The sequence below is a fragment of the Coregonus lavaretus genome, assembly GCF_964263955.1.
Source record: "Coregonus lavaretus genome assembly, contig: HAP1_SCAFFOLD_47, whole genome shotgun sequence".
NCBI lineage: Eukaryota > Metazoa > Chordata > Actinopteri > Salmoniformes > Salmonidae > Coregonus > Coregonus lavaretus.
The window spans coordinates 3,862,054-3,881,323 of NW_028161510.1; the positions used below are offsets into that span (position 1 = coordinate 3,862,054).

Sequence of the window (19,270 nt, forward strand, 5' to 3'; positions counted from 1 at the left end):
TATACCTATCCAACCCTTGATACAGTATATACAGTGCATTTGGAAAGTATACATATCCAACCCTTGATCCAGTATATACAGTGGAAAGTATACATATCCAACCCTGGATCCAGTATATACAGTGGAAAGTATACCTATCCAACCCTTGATACAGTATATACAGTGGAAAGTATACCTATCCAACCCTTGATACAGTATATACAGTGGAAAGTATACCTATCCAACCCTTGATACAGTATATACAGTGGAAAGTATACCTATCCAACCCTTGATACAGTATATACAGTGGAAAGTATACCTATCCAACCCTTGATACAGTATATACAGTGCATTTGGAAAGTATACATATCCAACCCTGGATCCAGTATATACAGTGGAAAGTATACCTATCCAACCCTGGATCCAGTATATACAGTGGAAAGTATACCTATCCAACCCTTGATACAGTATATACAGTGCATTTGGAAAGTATACATATCCAACCCTTGATACAGTATATACAGTGGAAAGTATACCTATCCAACCCTGGATACAGTATATACAGTGGAAAGTATACCTATCCAACCCTGGATACAGTATATACAGTGGAAAGTATACCTATCCAACCCTTGATCCAGTGCATTTGGAAAGTATTCAGACCCCATGACTGTTACGTTACAGCCTTATTCTAAAATGGATTAAATTGGTTTTTTCCTCATCAATCTACACACAATACCCCATAATGAGACAGCAAAATACGTTTAATCATTTTAGCAAATGTATAAAAGTTTAAAAAACTGAAAGATTACATTTACATAAGTATTCAGACCCTTTACTCAGTACTTTGTTCAAGCACCTTTGGCAGCGATTACAGCCTTGAGTCTTCTTGGGTATGACGCTACAAGCTTGGCACACCTGTATTTGGGGAGTTTCTCCCATTCTTCTCTGCAGATCCTCTCAAGCTCTGTCAGGTTGGATGGGGAGCGTCGCTGCACAGCTATTTTCAGGTCTCTCCAGAGATGTTAGATCGGGTTCAAGTCCGGGCTTGGGACTTGTCCCGAGGCCACTCCTGCGTTGTGTGCTTAGTGTCATTGTCCTATTGGCAGGTTTTCATCAATGATCTCTCTGTGTGTCATTGTCCTATTGGCAGGTTTTCATCAAGGATCTCTCTGTGTGTCATTGTCCTATTGGCAGGTTTTCATCAAGGATGATTGGACGACCGGCATAGTCTTCTTTTAAAAAACATTTTGTTAGGTGGGATAGCACAATGTCAAAACAGTTTTAATGTGTCCAAATCAATAACCAATATGCAAAAACAGTTTGTGATCTATTGAAAACATAAACATAACATGTACTATCGACACAAACACAATAGTAATCATAATACTTGTGTTGTTTTGACAAGTGGCAATAAATCACTGATATCGATTAGGGGGGAAATCAGGTTGTACCTGCTGTTGAAATTAACACAACTAAAAAAACACATGGAAATGGGAGATATCTTTTACCTCACTGGTTAGAGGACTACCTGCAGAAGACAGTCAGCTACATTTTGGAGTGATTCATTTAAATTTAGGGGTCCCCAAAATGAAGAGAAACGCAAAACGTATTTGTCATCACTCATATCGATATCACGTTGAAATCAATTGCAGGAGAGGGGGGAGATGAGGTTGCACATCCTGTTAAAACTAACAGCTCAAACACCACATGGAATCTGGGAATAATGTGTACATCACTGGTTAGAGGACAATTTGTAGAAAACAGCTAGCTACATTTTGAAGTGTTGCATTTTGATTCAAGTGGGTCGCCAACAAGGTAAGTGTAACGCAACACTTTTTTTTGTTAATCACATAATATTACTCTTTCAATTCAGACTGGATTTTTCCCCTGATGAGGCTAATATCCATATCACGCTGAAATCAATAGAACAGGGGGATTCTACATTGTGACATTATTCATTAAAATACTCCTTCTACTTAAATGTTAAAATCATTCTGAATCGTGACATTAATTAAAATAGTCCTACTATAATGTTAAAAACATTCTACACTGTGACATTATTTTATTGATATCATGAAACAACTCATGTATGTATTTTCTGATGTTTAATCAGAGAACCTGAATGGGAGTATTTCTTTCCACATTGATCACAGCTGTAAGGTTTCTCTCCTGTGTGTGTTCTCTTGTGTCTAGTCAGAGCTCCAGATGAAACAAAACTCAACCCACACTGATCACAGCTATAAGGTTTTTCTCCTGTGTGAGTTCTCTGGTGTATTATCATCATGTTTGAATAAGCATAACTCTTCCCACATTGATCACAGCTGTAAGGTTTCTCTCCTGTGTGTGTTCTCTTGTGTATAGTCAGAGCTCCAGATTCAACAAAACTCTTCCCACATTGATCACAGCTATAAGGATTCTCTCCTGTGTGTGTTCTCTTGTGTGATACCAGGGCATGTGGCTGAGTAAAACTCTTCCCACATTGATCACAGCTGTAAGGTTTCTCTCCTGTGTGACTTCTCTGGTGTGTTGTCAGGATGTTTGACTGAGCAAAACTCTTCCCACATTAATCACAGCTGTAAGATTTCTCTCCTGTGTGAGTTCTCTGGTGTGTTATCAGGATGTATGACTGAGCAAAACTCTTCCCACATTGATCACAGCTGTAAGGTTTCTCTCCTGTGTGTGTTCTCTTGTGTATAGTCAGAGTTCCAGATTCAACAAAACTCTTCCCACATTGATCACAGCTATAAGGTTTCTCTCCAGTGTGAGTTCTCTGGTGTGTTATCAGGATGTTTGACTGAGAAAAACTCTTCCCACATTGATCACAGCTATAAGGTTTCTCTCCAGTGTGTATTCTCTGATGTACCCTCAGGTTGCTTGAGTGAGTAAAACTCTTCCCACATTGATCACAGCTATAAGGTTTCTCTCCAGTGTGTATTCTCTGATGTACCCTCAGGTTGCTTGGGTGAGTAAAACTCTTCCCACATTGATCACAGCTATAAGATGTCTCTCCTGTGTGTGTTCTCTCATGTCTGTTAAGGTCTGCTTTTAAGGTGAATCTCTTCCCACAGTCAGAGCAATGGTGAGATTTCTTCCCTGTGGGTTTCCGCTGGTGTTTCTTGAGGTGTTCTGATGTGGAGAGACTCTTCTCTGCCTCCTCAGCTTCATGATGTTGTTGAGGCTCCCCAGAGGATCCACCATAGTCACGTCTCTCTCCTGTGTGAACAACAAAGTCAGACAGATGGTTAAAGTCCCACAACAGCAGAAATCCACTGTTTATTTTAGCTAAAAGGTGATGACCATTATGTTGTACAACAATTGACGTCTGTAATGAATATTGAAATGCTTTTTGACAATTGTCTTAATAAGACAGTCAAGTGAACAACAACAGCCATATTTAGTCTTATTTTTAACAGTAGTAAAGTGGATGATTATAGGCTAGAAATTCATTATTAAAGTTGCTGAAACCCTAAGCAGTGTTGCCAGATGACTTTTTACCCATTTGTTTGTATAGCTACAGTGCTGCTCTTTGTTCACGCCCATTTAGCATCGTTCTCTCCAGCCGTAGACCCACCTATCTCTTAAATAATTAAATAATTCACATTGGAACATGGGAATGTGGCCGTGTGCTAAAGCAGTGAGGTAGTAGTGCTGAAATAACAAAGAAAAGATTTCAACAAAATACTTTATTAACTTCAAGTACTAAAGGTAGTAGATTACAATTAGGGAAAACCTAAAACACTTAAAGACAAAAAACAATATCTAGACCTAGGGCCTATATCATCAGGTCCTTTGAGGAACTTTGGTTGAACAAATTAAATTTAGCCTGAGAGCATATTTCTGTCCTGCCCTTTGGAGAAATGTTGCTTTGAAACATTACTTTGGAAATGTAATGTCCGTGGTCTTCTTCATTGCAAAAGTCCTGATCTTCTCAAAAAGATTTGTTTGCCGGGTTGTGTCCAGTCCGAGGGATGCTTTCACCTCTCTGGGAGGAAGGACGTAACCCTAACCCCCAAGCTCAAGCAATAAGCTCAAAGTACAAAGACAAAATACCTGAAGTGTTGCTTGAGAGCAGGTTTATGCTGAAAGGGAAAATTCCAGAAAAATAGGTAAAAAAAGTAATTAATTAAATGTCCTATAGCTTGTTATTAGTGGTACTAAAATGCCCTGTACACGCTTAACCTGCTTCCAGCCCAACAATTGCAAAGCATACAAGATAACTAGCTAGATTTAGTAAACATTTAGCTTCATAATTACATAACAAGCTAGTTGAATATGCAGAAATACGACCTCAAAATCTATAATCCAATAGCTAGCTAGCTATTTAGCTATCATTTCATAGTGTCTAGCTAGCCAGCCAACTTAGCATGTGTCCCAATCAACATTAACAGCAGAACGCAACTGGCCAGCACAGCTAGCTTTCTTAATGTTGCTTCATCCCACAATGAGACATCTGTAAACAATGGCTTGTTGCTATAGGGACTTAGAAGACATCTGTAAACAATGGCTTGTTGCTATAGGGACTTAGAAGACATCTGTAAACAATGGCTTGTTGCTATAGGGACTTAGAAGACATCTGTAAACAATGGCTTGTTGCTATAGGGACTTAGAAGACTTCTGTAAACAATGGCTTGTTGCTATAGGGACTTAGAAGACATCTGTAAACAATGGCTTGTTGCTATAGGGACTTAGAAGACATCTGTAAACAATGGCTTGTTGCTATAGGGACTTAGAAGACATCTGTAAACAATGGCTTGTTGCTATAGGGACTTAGAAGACATCTGTAAACAATGGCTTGTTGCTATAGGGACTTAGAAGACATCTGTAAACAATGGCTTGTTGCTATAGGGACTTAGAAGACTTCTGTAAACAATGGCTTGTTGCTATAGGGACTTAGAAGACTTCTGTAAACAATGGCTTGTTGCTATAGGGATTTAGAAGACTTCTGTAAACAATGGCTTGTTGCTATAGGGACTTAGAAGACTTCTGTAAACAATGGCTTGTTGCTATAGGGACTTAGAATACTTCTGTAAACAATGGCTTGTTGCTATAGGGACTTATAAGACTTCTGTAAACAATGGCTTGTTGCTATAGGGACTTATAAGACATCTGTAAACAATGGCTTGTTGCTATAGGGACTTAGAAGACTTCTGTAAACAATGGCTTGTTGCTATAGGGACTTAGAAGACATCTGTAAACAATGGCTTGTTGCTATAGGGACTTAGAAGACATCTGTAAACAATGGCTTGTTGCTATAGGGACTTAGAAGACTTCTGTAAACAATGGCTTGTTGCTATAGGGACTTAGAAGACTTCTGTAAACAATGGCTTGTTGCTATAGGGACTTAGAAGACTTCTGTAAACAATGGCTTGTTGCTATAGGGACTTAGAAGACTTCTGTAAACAATGGCTTGTTGCTATAGGGACTTATAAGACATATGTAAACAATGGCTTGTTGCTATAGGGACTTATAAGACATCTGTAAACAATGGCTTGTTGCTATAGGGACTTAGAAGACATCTGTAAACAATGGCTTGTTGCTATAGGGACTTAGAAGACTTCTGTAAACAATGGCTTGTTGCTATAGGGACTTAGAAGACTTCTGTAAACAATGGCTTGTTGCTATAGGGACTTAGAAGACTTCTGTAAACAATGGCTTGTTGCTATAGGGACTTAGAAGACATCTGTAAACAATGGCTTGTTGCTATAGGGACTTAGAAGACTTCTGTAAACAATGGCTTGTTGCTATAGGGATTTAGAAGACTTCTGTAAACAATGGCTTGTTGCTATAGGGACTTAGAAGACTTCTGTAAACAATGGCTTGTTGCTATAGGGACTTAGAAGACTTCTGTAAACAATGGCTTGTTGCTATAGGGACTTAGAAGACTTCTGTAAACAATGGCTTGTTGCTATAGGGACTTAGAAGACTTCTGTAAACAATGGCTTGTTGCTATAGGGACTTAGAAGACTTCTGTAAACAATGGCTTGTTGCTATAGGGACTTAGAATACTTCTGTAAACAATGGCTTGTTGCTATAGGGACTTAGAAGACTTCTGTAAACAATGGCTTGTTGCTATAGGGACTTAGAAGACTTCTGTAAACAATGGCTTGTTGCTATAGGGACTTAGAAGACTTCTGTAAACAATGGCTTGTTGCTATAGGGACTTAGAAGACTTCTGTAAACAATGGCTTGTTGCTATAGGGACTTAGAAGACTTCTGTAAACAATGGCTTGTTGCTATAGGGACTTAGAAGACTTCTGTAAACAATGGCTTGTTGCTATAGGGACTTAGAAGACTTCTGTAAACAATGGCTTGTTGCTATAGGGACTTAGAAGACTTCTGTAAACAATGGCTTGTTGCTATAGGGACTTAGAAGACTTCTGTAAACAATGGCTTGTTGCTATAGGGACTTAGAAGACATCTGTAAACAATGGCTTGTTGCTATAGGGACTTAGAAGACATCTGTAAACAATGGCTTGTTGCTATAGGGACTTAGAAGACTTCTGTAAACAATGGCTTGTTGCTATAGGGACTTAGAAGACTTCTGTAAACAATGGCTTGTTGCTATAGGGACTTAGAAGACTTCTGTAAACAATGGCTTGTTGCTATAGGGACTTAGAAGACTTCTGTAAACAATGGCTTGTTGCTATAGGGACTTAGAAGACTTCTGTAAACAATGGCAAGCTATAACAGTACCTATTGCCCTCATTAAAATGCAAATCAATTCATAACATTTTTGACATGCGTTTTTCTGGATTTTTCTGTTGTTATTCTGTCTCTCACTGTTCAAATAAACCTACCATTAAAATTATAGACTGATCATTTCTTTGTCAGTGGGCAAACGTACAAAATCAGCAGGGGATCAAACACTTTTTTCCCCTCACTGTAACTAGTGTATTTTAACACCAATAAACCCATCTGTTTAAAAATGAATTTAGTATATGTCAATCTAGCAAACTAGGCAATTAAAAGCAACTTTCCAAACAATGTTTTGGTTAGTTTCTAGCTTGTTAGCTAGCTAGCTAACGATAAGTTAGCTGGCTAGCCAGTTCAAATAATAACCATATCATATAGCTGACGTCGTCTTTACTTTAGCTAATTTGTACTAATTATTACATGAAAATAAACTCACAACAAGATCATTATTTACAAGTTAATGGTGAGCTAATTACAGAAAATAGCTTACGGTTGGAATGTGACTAAATAAAAGCAGGGCATTCTACATTCATTATATCCTAACCTAACCCTAACGTTATATCCTAACCTAACCTAACCTTATATTCTAACCTAACGTTATATCCTAACCTAACCCTAATGTTATATCCTAACCTAACCTAAACGTTATATCCTAACCTAACCTAACCCTAACGTTATATCCTAACCCTAACGTTATATCCTAACCTAACCTAACGTTATATCCTAACCTAACGTTATATCCTAACCTAAACGTTATATCCTAACCTAACATTATATCCTAACCTAACCCTAACGTTATATCCTAACCTAACCCTAACGTTATATCCTAACCTAACCTAACGTTATATCCTAACCTAACCCTAATGTTATATCCTAACCTAACCTAACGTTATATCCTAACCTAACCCTAACATTATATCCTAACCTAACCTAACGTTATATCCTAACCTAACCCTAACGTTATATCCTAACCTAACCCTAACGTTATATACTAACCTAACCTAACCCTATATCCTAACCTAACCCTAACGTTATATCCTAACCTAACCTAACGTTATATCCTAACCTAACGTTATATCCTAACCTAACCCTAATGTTATATCCTAACCCTAATGTTATATCCTAACCTAACCCTAACGTTATATCCTAACCTAACGTTATATCCTAACCTAACCCTAATGTTATATCCTAACCTAACCCTAATGTTATATCCTAACCTAACCCTAACATTATATCCTAACCTAACCCTAACGTTATATCCTAACCTAACCCTAATGTTATATCCTAACCTAACCCTAATGTTATATCCTAACCTAACCCTAACGTTATATCCTAACCTAACCTAACGTTATATCCTAACCTAACCCTAATGTTATATCCTAACCTAACCCTAATGTTATATCCTAACCTAACCCTAACATTATATCCTAACCTAACTTAACCTAACGTTATATCCTAACCTAACCCTAACGTTATATCCTAACCTAACCCTAACGTTATATCCTAACCTAACCTAACGTTATATCCTAACCTAACGTTATATCCTAATTTGACTTTGGTGCAGGTAACGTTGTTCTTCACATTACCGTCGCTGGTAAACACACACTATATCAAATAAAATCAAAACGTTTATTTGTCACATGCACAGGATACAGAAGGTGTAAACGGTACAGTGAAATGGTTACTTGCATAGTGGAGTCTTTTGTTTAGACATGTAGCTAGCTAGCTAAACAGTTAACCATAATCCCAACTCATTACGTTACTACCCTGCATGAATCTGCAAGTAGCTAAAGCTAACCAACTAGATTCAATGTTAGCTAGCTAGCTAACATTAGGCTATAACTAGCAATGCAAATGGCTCTGAGATACGAATAATATTACATTTACATTTTAGTCATTTAGTAGACGCTCTTATCCAGAGCGACTTACAGTTAGTGAGTGCATACATCTTTCATACTGTCCCCCCGTGGGAATCGAACCCACAACCCTGGCGTTGCAAGCGCCATGCTCTACCAACTGAGCTACAGGAGGACCAGCTCAGTTATTACTACACAGATCATACACGTAACGTTAGCTAGCGAGCCAGACAGCTAACGTTAGCTAGCTATTTAACAGTACACTTTAACTTGCAAATGAAAACGACTTGCTGACAAAATTAGAAACGTATAATATCTGAAAATGTAGCTAGCTAGACTCTCGTACCCGTATACATGGATGAGCGTTTCTCCCTCTCTGTCACGGATTCCATGGTTGCCCTTAGTTTGAAGATGTAATCCGGAGACAGGTGTTTTATACAACAGCCTTCTGTGTCTTCTCTTTTCGACTCCCTCCTCATATTGGCAAACTGTCTGTTTAAGCTGCGGTGAAAGGTGGTAGAGTTACAGCTGTGTTTGTCAGACAGTGAAAACTCCAGAATCTTCTCCATCTCCTTAGCTATCATACTCTGCTTCCACCGGACATTCCACTGATTTCAAAACTCAGTCCTCCAGAAAGTTTAGGCCACTGATATGACCCCTCTTTGGAAAGATAAGTCTCTCACGAACACGTACAGTACCAGCCAAAAGTTTGGACACACCTACTCATTCAAGGGTTTTTCTTTATTTTTACTATTTTCTACAAAGAAACCACTACTAAAGGACACCAATAAGAAGAGCTTGCTTGGGCCAAGAAACACGAGCAATGGACATTAGACTGGTGGAAATCTGTCCTTTGGTCTGATTAGTCCAAATTTGAGATTTTTGGTTCCAACCACTGTGTCTTTGTGAGACGCAGAGTAGGTGAACGGATGATCTCCGCATGTGTATTTCCCACCGTGAAGCATGGAGGAGGTGGTGTGGGGGTGCTTTTATGGTTACACTGTCAATGATTTATTTCGAATTCAAGGAATACTTAACCAGCATGGCTACCACAGCATTCTGCAGCGATACGCCATCCCATCTGGTTTGCGCTTAGTGGGACTATCATTTGTTTTTCAACAGGACAATGACCCAAAACACACCTCCAGGCTGTGTAAGGGCTATTTGACCAAGAAGGAGAGTGATGGAGTGCTGCATCAGATGACCTGGCCTCCACAAACACCCAACCTCAACCCAAATGAGATGGTTTTGGGATGAGTTGGACCGCAGAGTGAAGGAAAAGCAGCCAACACGTGCTCAGCATATGTGGGAACTCCTTCAAGACTGTTGGAAAAGCATTCCAGGACGGGCCCGGGTATGTTGGATACCTTCTACGTCAACACCAGGACCAGCTGGCACAACTGGGGACGGGCCCGGATCTTCGTAGTGTGCAATGTCTCCAACATACCAGGGAGGCGTTGCTGTCAACTAGCGGAGGACCCTGCGAGCCAGCACAACAGCCCATTCAGCAACCCGCTCAGGTCAGCGATGCCCGTTTGTCCCTCACGGACAAATATGACGGCACACCATCTAAATGCCGTGGCTTCCTACTTCAGCGCTCCCTCTACTTTACGCACCAGATGGGAGATCCCACCACCGAGAGGTCCAAGGTTGCCACGGTTATTTCTCTGCTGACTGGGCGGGCGTTGGAACGGGCCACGGCCGACTGGGAGAGATGAGAGGAGGAGCTAGATTCATATGAGGGGTTCATGGTTCTGTTCAAATGCATCTTCGATCATCCCCCCGGAGGGCAGAGAGAGGGGTGAGCGCTTACTCCAATTATGGCAGGGGGACCAGACAGCTGCAGAGTACGTGCTCACCTTCCGGACAGTAGCAGCATCCAGCGGATGGAACTAGCCGGCGCTTCGTACGCTATTCAAAAGTGGTCTGCGCGAGGAGGTCCAGACGGAATTGGCCTGTCGAGACGACAACCTCTCCTCTCCGATGGCCATCGGTCTGGATAACCTACTTTTGGGAGCGTCGGTACTCTTAATCGCTGTTCTCCCTCCCTCAGTGAACACTCTAGATCAGAGCCTGAACCCTGTGCAGCAACGCTCCCCATCCACCCTGACAGAGCTTGAGAGGATTTGCAGAGAAGAATGGGAGGAACTCCCCAAATACAGGTGTGCCAAGCTTGTAGCGTCATACCCAAGAAGACTTGAGGCTGTAATTGCTGCCAAAGGGGCTTCAACAAAGTACTGAGTAAAGGGTCTTAAAACGTATGTAAATGTGATATTTCAGTTTATTTTTTATTTTTTATAAATGTTCAAAACCAACATGTTCTATGGATAAATCCTTCAACCTCATTGCTTGGTTTTAGCTCTGACACTGCACTGTCAACTGTGGGACCTTATACAGACAGGTGTGTGCCTTTCCAAATCAAATCCAATCAGTTGAATTTACCACAGGTAAACATCTCAAGGTCCACCGAGTGGCGCAGCGGTCTAATGCACTAAATGCTCTCCCTGCAGTCTGTTCCTGAAGTCTGTTCTGACCTGCAGTAACAGAGATAATAACTCCCTGTTCTACCACACTGGTATAGAAGTATAGAATTCCCTCTCAGACACTGGTATAGAAGTATAGAAGTCCCTCTCAGACACTGGTATAGAAGTATAGAAGTCCTTCTCAGACACTGGTATAGAAGAATAGAAGTCCCTCTAAGATACTGGTATAGAAGTATAGAATTCCTTCTCAGACACTGGTATAGAAGTATAGAATTCCTTCTCAGACACTGGTATAGAAATATAGAAGTCCCTCTCAGACACTGGTATAGAAATATAGAAGTCCCTCTCAGACACTGGTATAGAAATATAGAAGTCCCTCTCAGACACTGGTATAGAATTATAGAATTCCCTCTCAGACACTGGTATAGAAGTATAGAATTCCTTCTCAGACACTGGTATATTAGTATAGAAGTCCCTCTCAAACACTGGTATAGAAGTATAGAAGTCGCTCTCAGACACTGGTATAGAATTACAGAAGTTCCTCTCACACACTGGTATAGAAGTCCCTCTCACTATTAACAGAAGACACTGGTATAGAAGTATAGAAGTCCCTCTCACTATTAACAGAAGACACTGGTATAGAAGTATAGAAGTCCCTCTCACTATTAACAGAAGACACTGGTATAGAAGCATAGAAGTCCCTCTCACTATTAACAGAAGACACTGGTATAGAAGTCCCTCTCACTATTAACGGAAGACATTGGTATAGACGTCCCTCTCACTATTAACAGAAGACACTGGTATAGAAGTCCCTCTCACTATTAACAGAAGCCACTGGTATAGAAGTCCCTCTCACTATTAACAGAAGACACTGGTATAGAAGTCACTCTCACTATTAACAGAAGACACTGGTATAGAAGTCCCTCTCACTATTAACAGAAGACACTGGTATAGAAGTATAGAAGTCCCTCTCACTATTAACGGAAGACACTGGTATAGAAGTCCCTCTCACTATTAACAGAAGACACTGGTATAGAAGCCCCTCTCACTATTAACAGAAGACACTGGTATAGAAGTATAGAAGTCCCACTCACTATTAACAGAACTCACTGGTATAGAAGTCCCTCTCACTATTAACAGAAGACACTGGTTTAGAAGTCCCTCTCACTATTAACAGAAGACACTGGTATAGAAGTCCCTCTCACTATTAACAGAAGACACTAGTATAGAAGTCCCTCTCACTATTAACAGAAGACACTGGTATAGAAGTATAGAAGTCCCTCTCACTATTAACAGAAGACACTGGTATAGAAGTCCCTCTCACTATTAACAGAAGACACTGGTATAGAAGTATAGAAGTCCCTCTCACTAGTAACAGAAGACACTGTATAGAAGTCCCTCTCACTATTAACAGAAGACACTGGTATAGAAGTCCCTCTCACTATTAACAGAAGACACTGGTATAGAAGTCCCTCTCACTATTAACAGAAGACACTGGTATAGAAGTCCCTCTCACTATTAACAGAAGACACTGGTATAGAAGTCCCTCTCACTATTAACAGAAGACACTGGTATAGAAGTCCCTCTCACTATTAACAGAAGACACTGGGATAGAAGTATAGAAGTCCCTCTCACTATTAACAGAAGACACTGGTATAGAAGTCCCTCTCACTATTAACTGAAGACACTGGTATAGAAGTCCCTCTCACTATTAACAGAAGACCCTTGTATAGAAGTCCCTCTCACTATTAACAGAAGACCCTGGTATAGAAGTATAGAAGTCCCTCTCACTATTAACAGAAGACACTGGTATAGAAGTCCCTTTCACTATTAACAGAAGACACTGGTATAGAAGTATAGAAGTCCCTCTCACTATTAACAGAAGACACTGGTATATAAGTCCCTCTCACTATTAACAGAAGACACTGGTATAGAAGTATAGAAGTCCCTCTCACTATTAACAGAAGACACTGGTATATAAGTATAGAAGTCCCTCTCACTATTAACAGAAGACACTGGTATAGAAGTCCCTCTCACTATTAACAGAAGACACTGGTATAGAAGTATAGAAGTCCCTCTCACTATTAACAGAAGACCCTGGTATAGAAGTATAGAAGTCCCTCTCACTATTAACAGAAGACACTGGTATAGAAGTATATAAGTCCCTTTCACTATTAACATAAGACACTGGTATAGAAGTATAGAAGTCCCTCTCACTATTAACAGAAGACACTGGTATAGAAGTCCCTCTCACTATTAACAGAAGACCCTGGTATAGAAGTATAGAAGTCCCTCTCACTATTAATAGAAGTCCCTCTCACTATTAACAGAAGACACTGGTATAGAAGTATAGAAGTCCCTCTCACTATTAACAGAAGACACTGGTATAGAAGTATAGAAGTCCCTCTCACTATTAACGGAAGACACTGGTATAGAAGTCCCTCTCACTATTAACAGAAGACACTGGTATAGAAATATAGAAGTCCCTCTCACAATTAACGGAAGACACTGGTATAGAAGTAGAGAAGTCCCTCTCACTATTAACAGAAGACACTGGTATAGAAGTATAGAAGTCCCTCTCACAATTAACGGAAGACACTGGTATAGAAGTCCCTCTCACTATTAACAGAAGACACTGGTATAGAAGTCCCTCTCACTATTAACAGAAGACACTGGTATAGAAGTCCCTCTCACAATTAACAGAAGACACTGGTATAGAAGCCCCTCTCACTATTAACAGAAGACACTGGTATAGAAGTCCCTCTCACTATTAACAGAAGACACTGGTATAGAAGTCCCTCTCACTATTAACAGAAGACACTGGTATAGAAGTCCCTCTCACAATTAACAGAAGACACTGGTATAGAAGTCCCTCTCACAATTAACAGAAGACACTGGTATAGAAGTCCCTCTCACAATTAACAGAAGACACTGGTATAGAAGTCCCTCTCACTATTAACAGAAGACACTGGTATAGAAGTCCCTCTCACTATTAACAGAAGACACTGGTATAGAAGTCCCTCTCACTATTAACAGAAGACACTGGTATAGAAGTCCCTCTCACTATTAACAGAAGACACTGGTATAGAAGTATAGAAGTCCCTCTCACTATTAACAGAAGACACTGGTATAGAAGTCCCTCTCACTATTAACAGAAGACACTGGTATAGAAGTCCCTCTCACTATTAACAGAAGACACTGGTATAGTTCTGCCAGCTGGCTAAGGCAGGGGTAGAGCTTCCCCAACTCATCAAACTGAGAGGCCAGCTTTGTCATTGCTGTCAGCTGGTCCAACCCCTGAAATACATGAAAAACAAAAAGACGTACAACATTAAAGAAGAGCCAACAGAGTGGTAGTTCAACACTGGCCTAAAATGTTCTCTTCAAAAAGGTTGTCACACTCATGCCGTACCTTGAACGCTCCAACTAGCACGCGTTGCTTGTAAGAGGGCCTCTGGCGTTAGCAACAACTGCCTGGAGAGGAGGGTCAGGTTAAAGGTTAAAGGTGTTTATCCTCTCACTAGAGAACGCAGCCTGAGGTCCCAACACACTGAAGGCCCCCAGAATCTCCAGGTGTTTGAACCTCCGCTATAGGCTGTCCTGGAGGTCCCAACACACTGAAGGCTACCCAGAATCTCCAGGTGTTTGAACCTCCGCTATAGGCTGTCCTGGAGGTCCCAACACACTGAAGGCTACCCAGAATCTCCAGGTGTTTGAACCTCCGCTATAGACTGTCCTGGAGGTCCCAACACACTGAAGGCCCCCAGAATCTCCAGGTGTTTGAACCTCCGCTATAGGCTGTCCTGGAGGTCCCAACAAGATAAGGATAATTACAGCACAAAACAGAAAATAAGTGATGGAAGAGCTGTTTGTTTTAGTTTATCCAACGCACACGATGTAACATTGGTTTCATCACAGCATTTGAAAACAACCGTTTTTATTTCCTCTCTGAACCGAGCCCAGAACTGCTCCCTGGTCCTGGTCTTCTCCCCCTGGTCTCTCCTCCTCCTCGATGTTCAATGCGCCCAGACCCATTGGGTCATCGAGGTCCTGGTGGAGTTGGCTCAGAAATAAACACAATGCTGTAGACTAGTACAGACTAAATATGCACCATTTATTTTTAGCCCTTAGCCTAATTAAAGGAACTTTGACTAACCATGTGGCGTATTATATATATATATATTATATAGCCACGGCTTCAGTCTGTCAATTTTAAGCCACTTTGGGTCCCATCCAGATAGACGGTGGTGTACTTGGCCTTACTCCTCTCTCCTCTCCTCTGTTCCACTCTATTCTCCTCTCTCCTCTCCTCTGTTCCACTCTGTTCTCCTCTCTCCTCTCCTCTGTTCTCCTCTCCTCCACTCCTCTCTCCTCCGTTCCACTCTGCTCTCCTCTCCTCTGTTCCACTCTGTTCTCCTCTCTCCTCTCCTCCTCTCTCCTCTCCTCCTCTCTGTTCCACTCTGTTCTCCTCTCTCCTCTCCTCTGTTCCACTCTGTTCTCCTCTCTCCTCTCCTCCTCTCTGTTCCACTGTTCTCCTCTCTCCTCTCCTCTGTTCTCCTCTCCTCTGTTCCACTCTGCTCTCCTCTCTCCTTTCCTCTGTTCTCCTCTCTCCTTCCCACTCTGCTCTCCTTTCTCCTTCCATCTCTTCTCCTGGCTCTCTCCCCTCCTCTCCTCCATTCTGTCCCTCATGCATCCCTACCTCACTCCCGGGATTCTGCCTCTTCTCTGTCTAGTAAAATAAGCCAAACACTTGTTATAAAAACGATAGCGTAAGCTTTTAAAAGAGTTGGCTAACTAAAGAAAGTTGTATTTAATTTAGGCTGATTTGACCTTAGCTAGCTAAGTTAACGTTACCTGACACTCTTGTCCCCCGCTCCCCCTTTCTCTTCCGCTGCTGTGGCTGGAAATATTTCAATAAACTCATCTGAGAAAAATAAATCTAATCGAAGACAGATTAATGTAGCCATCTTGCTTGCACTTGATAGAGTTCCAAAGGAACAAGCTAGCTAACTTGCTAGACTAGTAATGTTAGTTAAACATGTTTCTATCAACATACTCTGTGGATATTGGATAGCTAATTGCCGTTACAATTGTGGCAGCAATATTATAGATCTAGATGATGTTAGTAGAGTTTTTAGGTTTTAGCTTATGTACTTAACTAGTTGTCTACTGTGCCACACTTAAATGAGGAAAACACTGACTGTATATTTGCGACTGTTCGACAAAAAAAGATTGTCTCGACCAAGTCGACTAAATGGGGTCAGCCCTAATAGCCATTGATTCTTGAAGAATATAACTTATAAATGCCTCATATGTTTCAACTGTATTTCCCCATCACAAACCAAAACATAAGCTTGTATAATGCCACTGGTTGTAAACAAACACTGTATATCTTCAAAACCAGGTTAAAACTGTGATTTTGACCTTATGGATGGCCAGTCCTTGTATTCATAGTGTAGTGAATTCCAGGGGTAGCCCTGAGCTGGACTCAAACCTGGGTCCAGAGACTGTCAAGCCAACACCTTATAACTGTTATACCAAGATGTCTGAACTTCTTGATGAGGTCGCTAGGTTTTGGGTTAAGGTTGCTACAATAGCTTTCTCTATGAATTTGAGAGTGGTTACATTTCTCCAGCCCCCATCCCTCAGCTGTTTACCAAACCAAGTCTCTGGGCAGCCATTTTGTTGCTGTTTAAAACCTAGATTGTCCCTTTAAAAAAGCCAAACATCAATCAATCAACCAATCTGCAGTTCAAACAATAACAAAGCTGTCATTCCGCCACTGTTTTGGTAATAAGATGATGGATGGGACTGGAGAAATGTAACTACTCTCAAATTCATAGAGAAAGCTATTGTAGCAACCTTAACCTAAAACAGACCTACAGTGAGGGAAAAAAGTATTTGATCCCCTGCTGATTTTGTACGTTTGCCCACTGACAAAGACATGATCAGTCTATAATTTTAATGGTAGGTTTATTTGAACAGTGAGAGACAGAATAACAACAAAAACATCCAGAAAAACACATGTCAAAAATGTTATAAATTGATTTGCATTTTAATGAGGGAAATAACTATTTGACCCCTCTGCAAAACATGACTTAGTACTTGGTGGCAAAACCCTTGTCGGCAATCACAGAGGTCAGACGTTTCTTGTAGTTGGCCACCAGGTTTGCACACATCTCAGGAGGGATTTTGTCCCACTCCTCTTTGCAGATCTTCTCCAAGTCATTAAGGTTTTTTTGGCAACTCGAACCTTAAGCTCCCTCCACAGGTTTCTATGGGATTAAGGTCTGGAGACTGGCTAGGTCACTCCAGGACCTTAATGTGCTTCTTCTTGAGCCACTCCTTTGTTGCCTTGACTGTGTGTTCTGGGTCATTGTCATGCTGGAATACCCATCCACAACCCATTTTCAATGCCCTGGCTGAGGGAAGGAGGTTCTCACCCAAGATTTGATGGTACATGGCCCCGTCCATTGTCCCTTTGATGCGGTGAAGTTGTCCTGTCCCCTTAGCAGAAAAACACCCCCAAAGCATAATGTTTCCACCTCCATGTTTGATGGTGGAGATGGTGTTCTTGGGGTCATAGGCAGCATTCCTCCTCCTCCAAACACGGCGAGTTGAGTTGATGCCAAAGAGCTCGATTTTGGTCTCATCTGACCACAACACTTTCACCCAGTTCTCCTCTGAATCATTCAGATGTTCATTGGCAAACTTCAGATGGGCCTGTATATGTGCTTTCTTGAGCAGGGGGACCTTGCGGGCGCTGCAGGATTTCAGTCCTTCACGGCGTAGTGTGTTACCAATATTTTTCTTGGTGACTATGGTCCCAGCTGCCTTGAGATCATTGACAAGATCCTCCTGTGTAGTTCTTGGCTGATTCCTCACAGTTCTCATGACCATTGCAACTCCACGAGGTGAGATCTTGCATGGAGCCCCAGGCTAGGGAGATTGACAGTTATTTTTTGTTTCTTCCATTTGCGAAAAATCGCACCAACTGTTGTCACCTTCTCACCAAGCTGCTTGGCGATGTTCTTGTAGCCCATTCCAGCCTTGTGTAGGTCTACAATCTTGTCCCTGACATCCTTGGAGAGCTCTTTGGTCTTGGCCATGGTGGAGAGTTTGGAATCTGATTGATTGATTGCTTCTGTGGACAGGTGTCTTTTATACAGGTAACAAGCTGAGATTAGGAGCACTCCCTTTAAGAGTGTGCTCCTAATCTCAGCTCGTTACCTGTATAAAAGACACATGGGAGCCAGAAATCTTTCTGATTGAGAGGGGGTCAAATACTTATTTCTCTCATTAAAATGCAAATCAATTTTTAACATTTTTGACATGCGTTTTTCTGGATTTTTTTGTTGTTATTCTGTCTCTCACTGTTCAAATAAACCTACCATTTAAATTATAGACTGATCCTTTCTTTGTCAGTGGGCAAAAGTACAAAATCAGCAGGGGATCAAATACTTTTTTTCCCTCACTGTATGGATGCAAGGACTGACCATACATGATATCACCATTACCAAAAACGGGAGCCTGCTCCTCTTTCACTGTAACATCCTCCTCCTCTTTCACTCTGAACGCGTCTTCCTCTTCTTTCACTGTAACGTCTTTCTCTTCTTCTTTCACGGTAACAGCTTCACCCTCTACTTGTTTTTGTATTGTAACATCCTCCTCTTCCTCCTCCTCTTTCACAACGTTCAGCCAGAGACCCTCTTTCTCCGTCCAGCAGACCTCCTCTTCTTTAGCAGGAGGAGAGTAGCTTAGTGAGCTCATGGTCGGGGATGTTAGCTAGTTAGGCTAGTGCTAACTTAACCAGCCAGCTAGCTGACCAATAACAACAACACCGTAAATATGAAATTAAATGGGATAACTAACTAGACGACAGAAGTGGGTTTAAAACACAGTGGCTAATATACACGAAAGCGTCTAAATAGCTTTATTGGTTCCGCTATTTTGGCTAGCAAGCTACCGAGGTGTCTGACTAACTGTTGCTACTGTTGAAAGAAGCGTCCCGTCCACTAGATTACACGTCACACCAGCAGCATAGCCTTAAAGCCCCACATCGCCATCTGCTGATTGGAGTGGGTAACGCAGTTGAGGGAAATATAGATTTTATTTTCAGACAAAAAGTTAAAGGGTAGGAAGCATGTGTTTTTACTCACCAATGTAACAACACAGTGTGGTTAAAGACTTAGTAACTTAGTTGTAGTCACGATCTGGTTACCTATAAGTACAAATAGTTATGTTTTTACAAGTTTATTA

The 19,270-nt window shown here is 41.1% G+C and overlaps 1 protein-coding gene across 1 annotated transcript; it reads right to left on the minus strand.

Annotated features, from left to right (window-relative positions):
• Positions 1-723: 723 nt before the first annotated feature.
• LOC311120585 (uncharacterized protein) lies at positions 724-19,014 on the minus strand. Its single transcript, XM_084195173.1, has 2 exons — positions 18,529-19,014; positions 724-3,192 (listed from the first exon to the last, which is right to left on the minus strand). Exons 1-2 carry the CDS (start codon positions 18,779-18,781, stop codon positions 2,543-2,545), a joined length of 903 nt encoding a protein of 300 aa, XP_084051299.1. The 5' UTR covers positions 18,782-19,014; the 3' UTR covers positions 724-2,542.
• Positions 19,015-19,270: the final 256 nt, after the last annotated feature.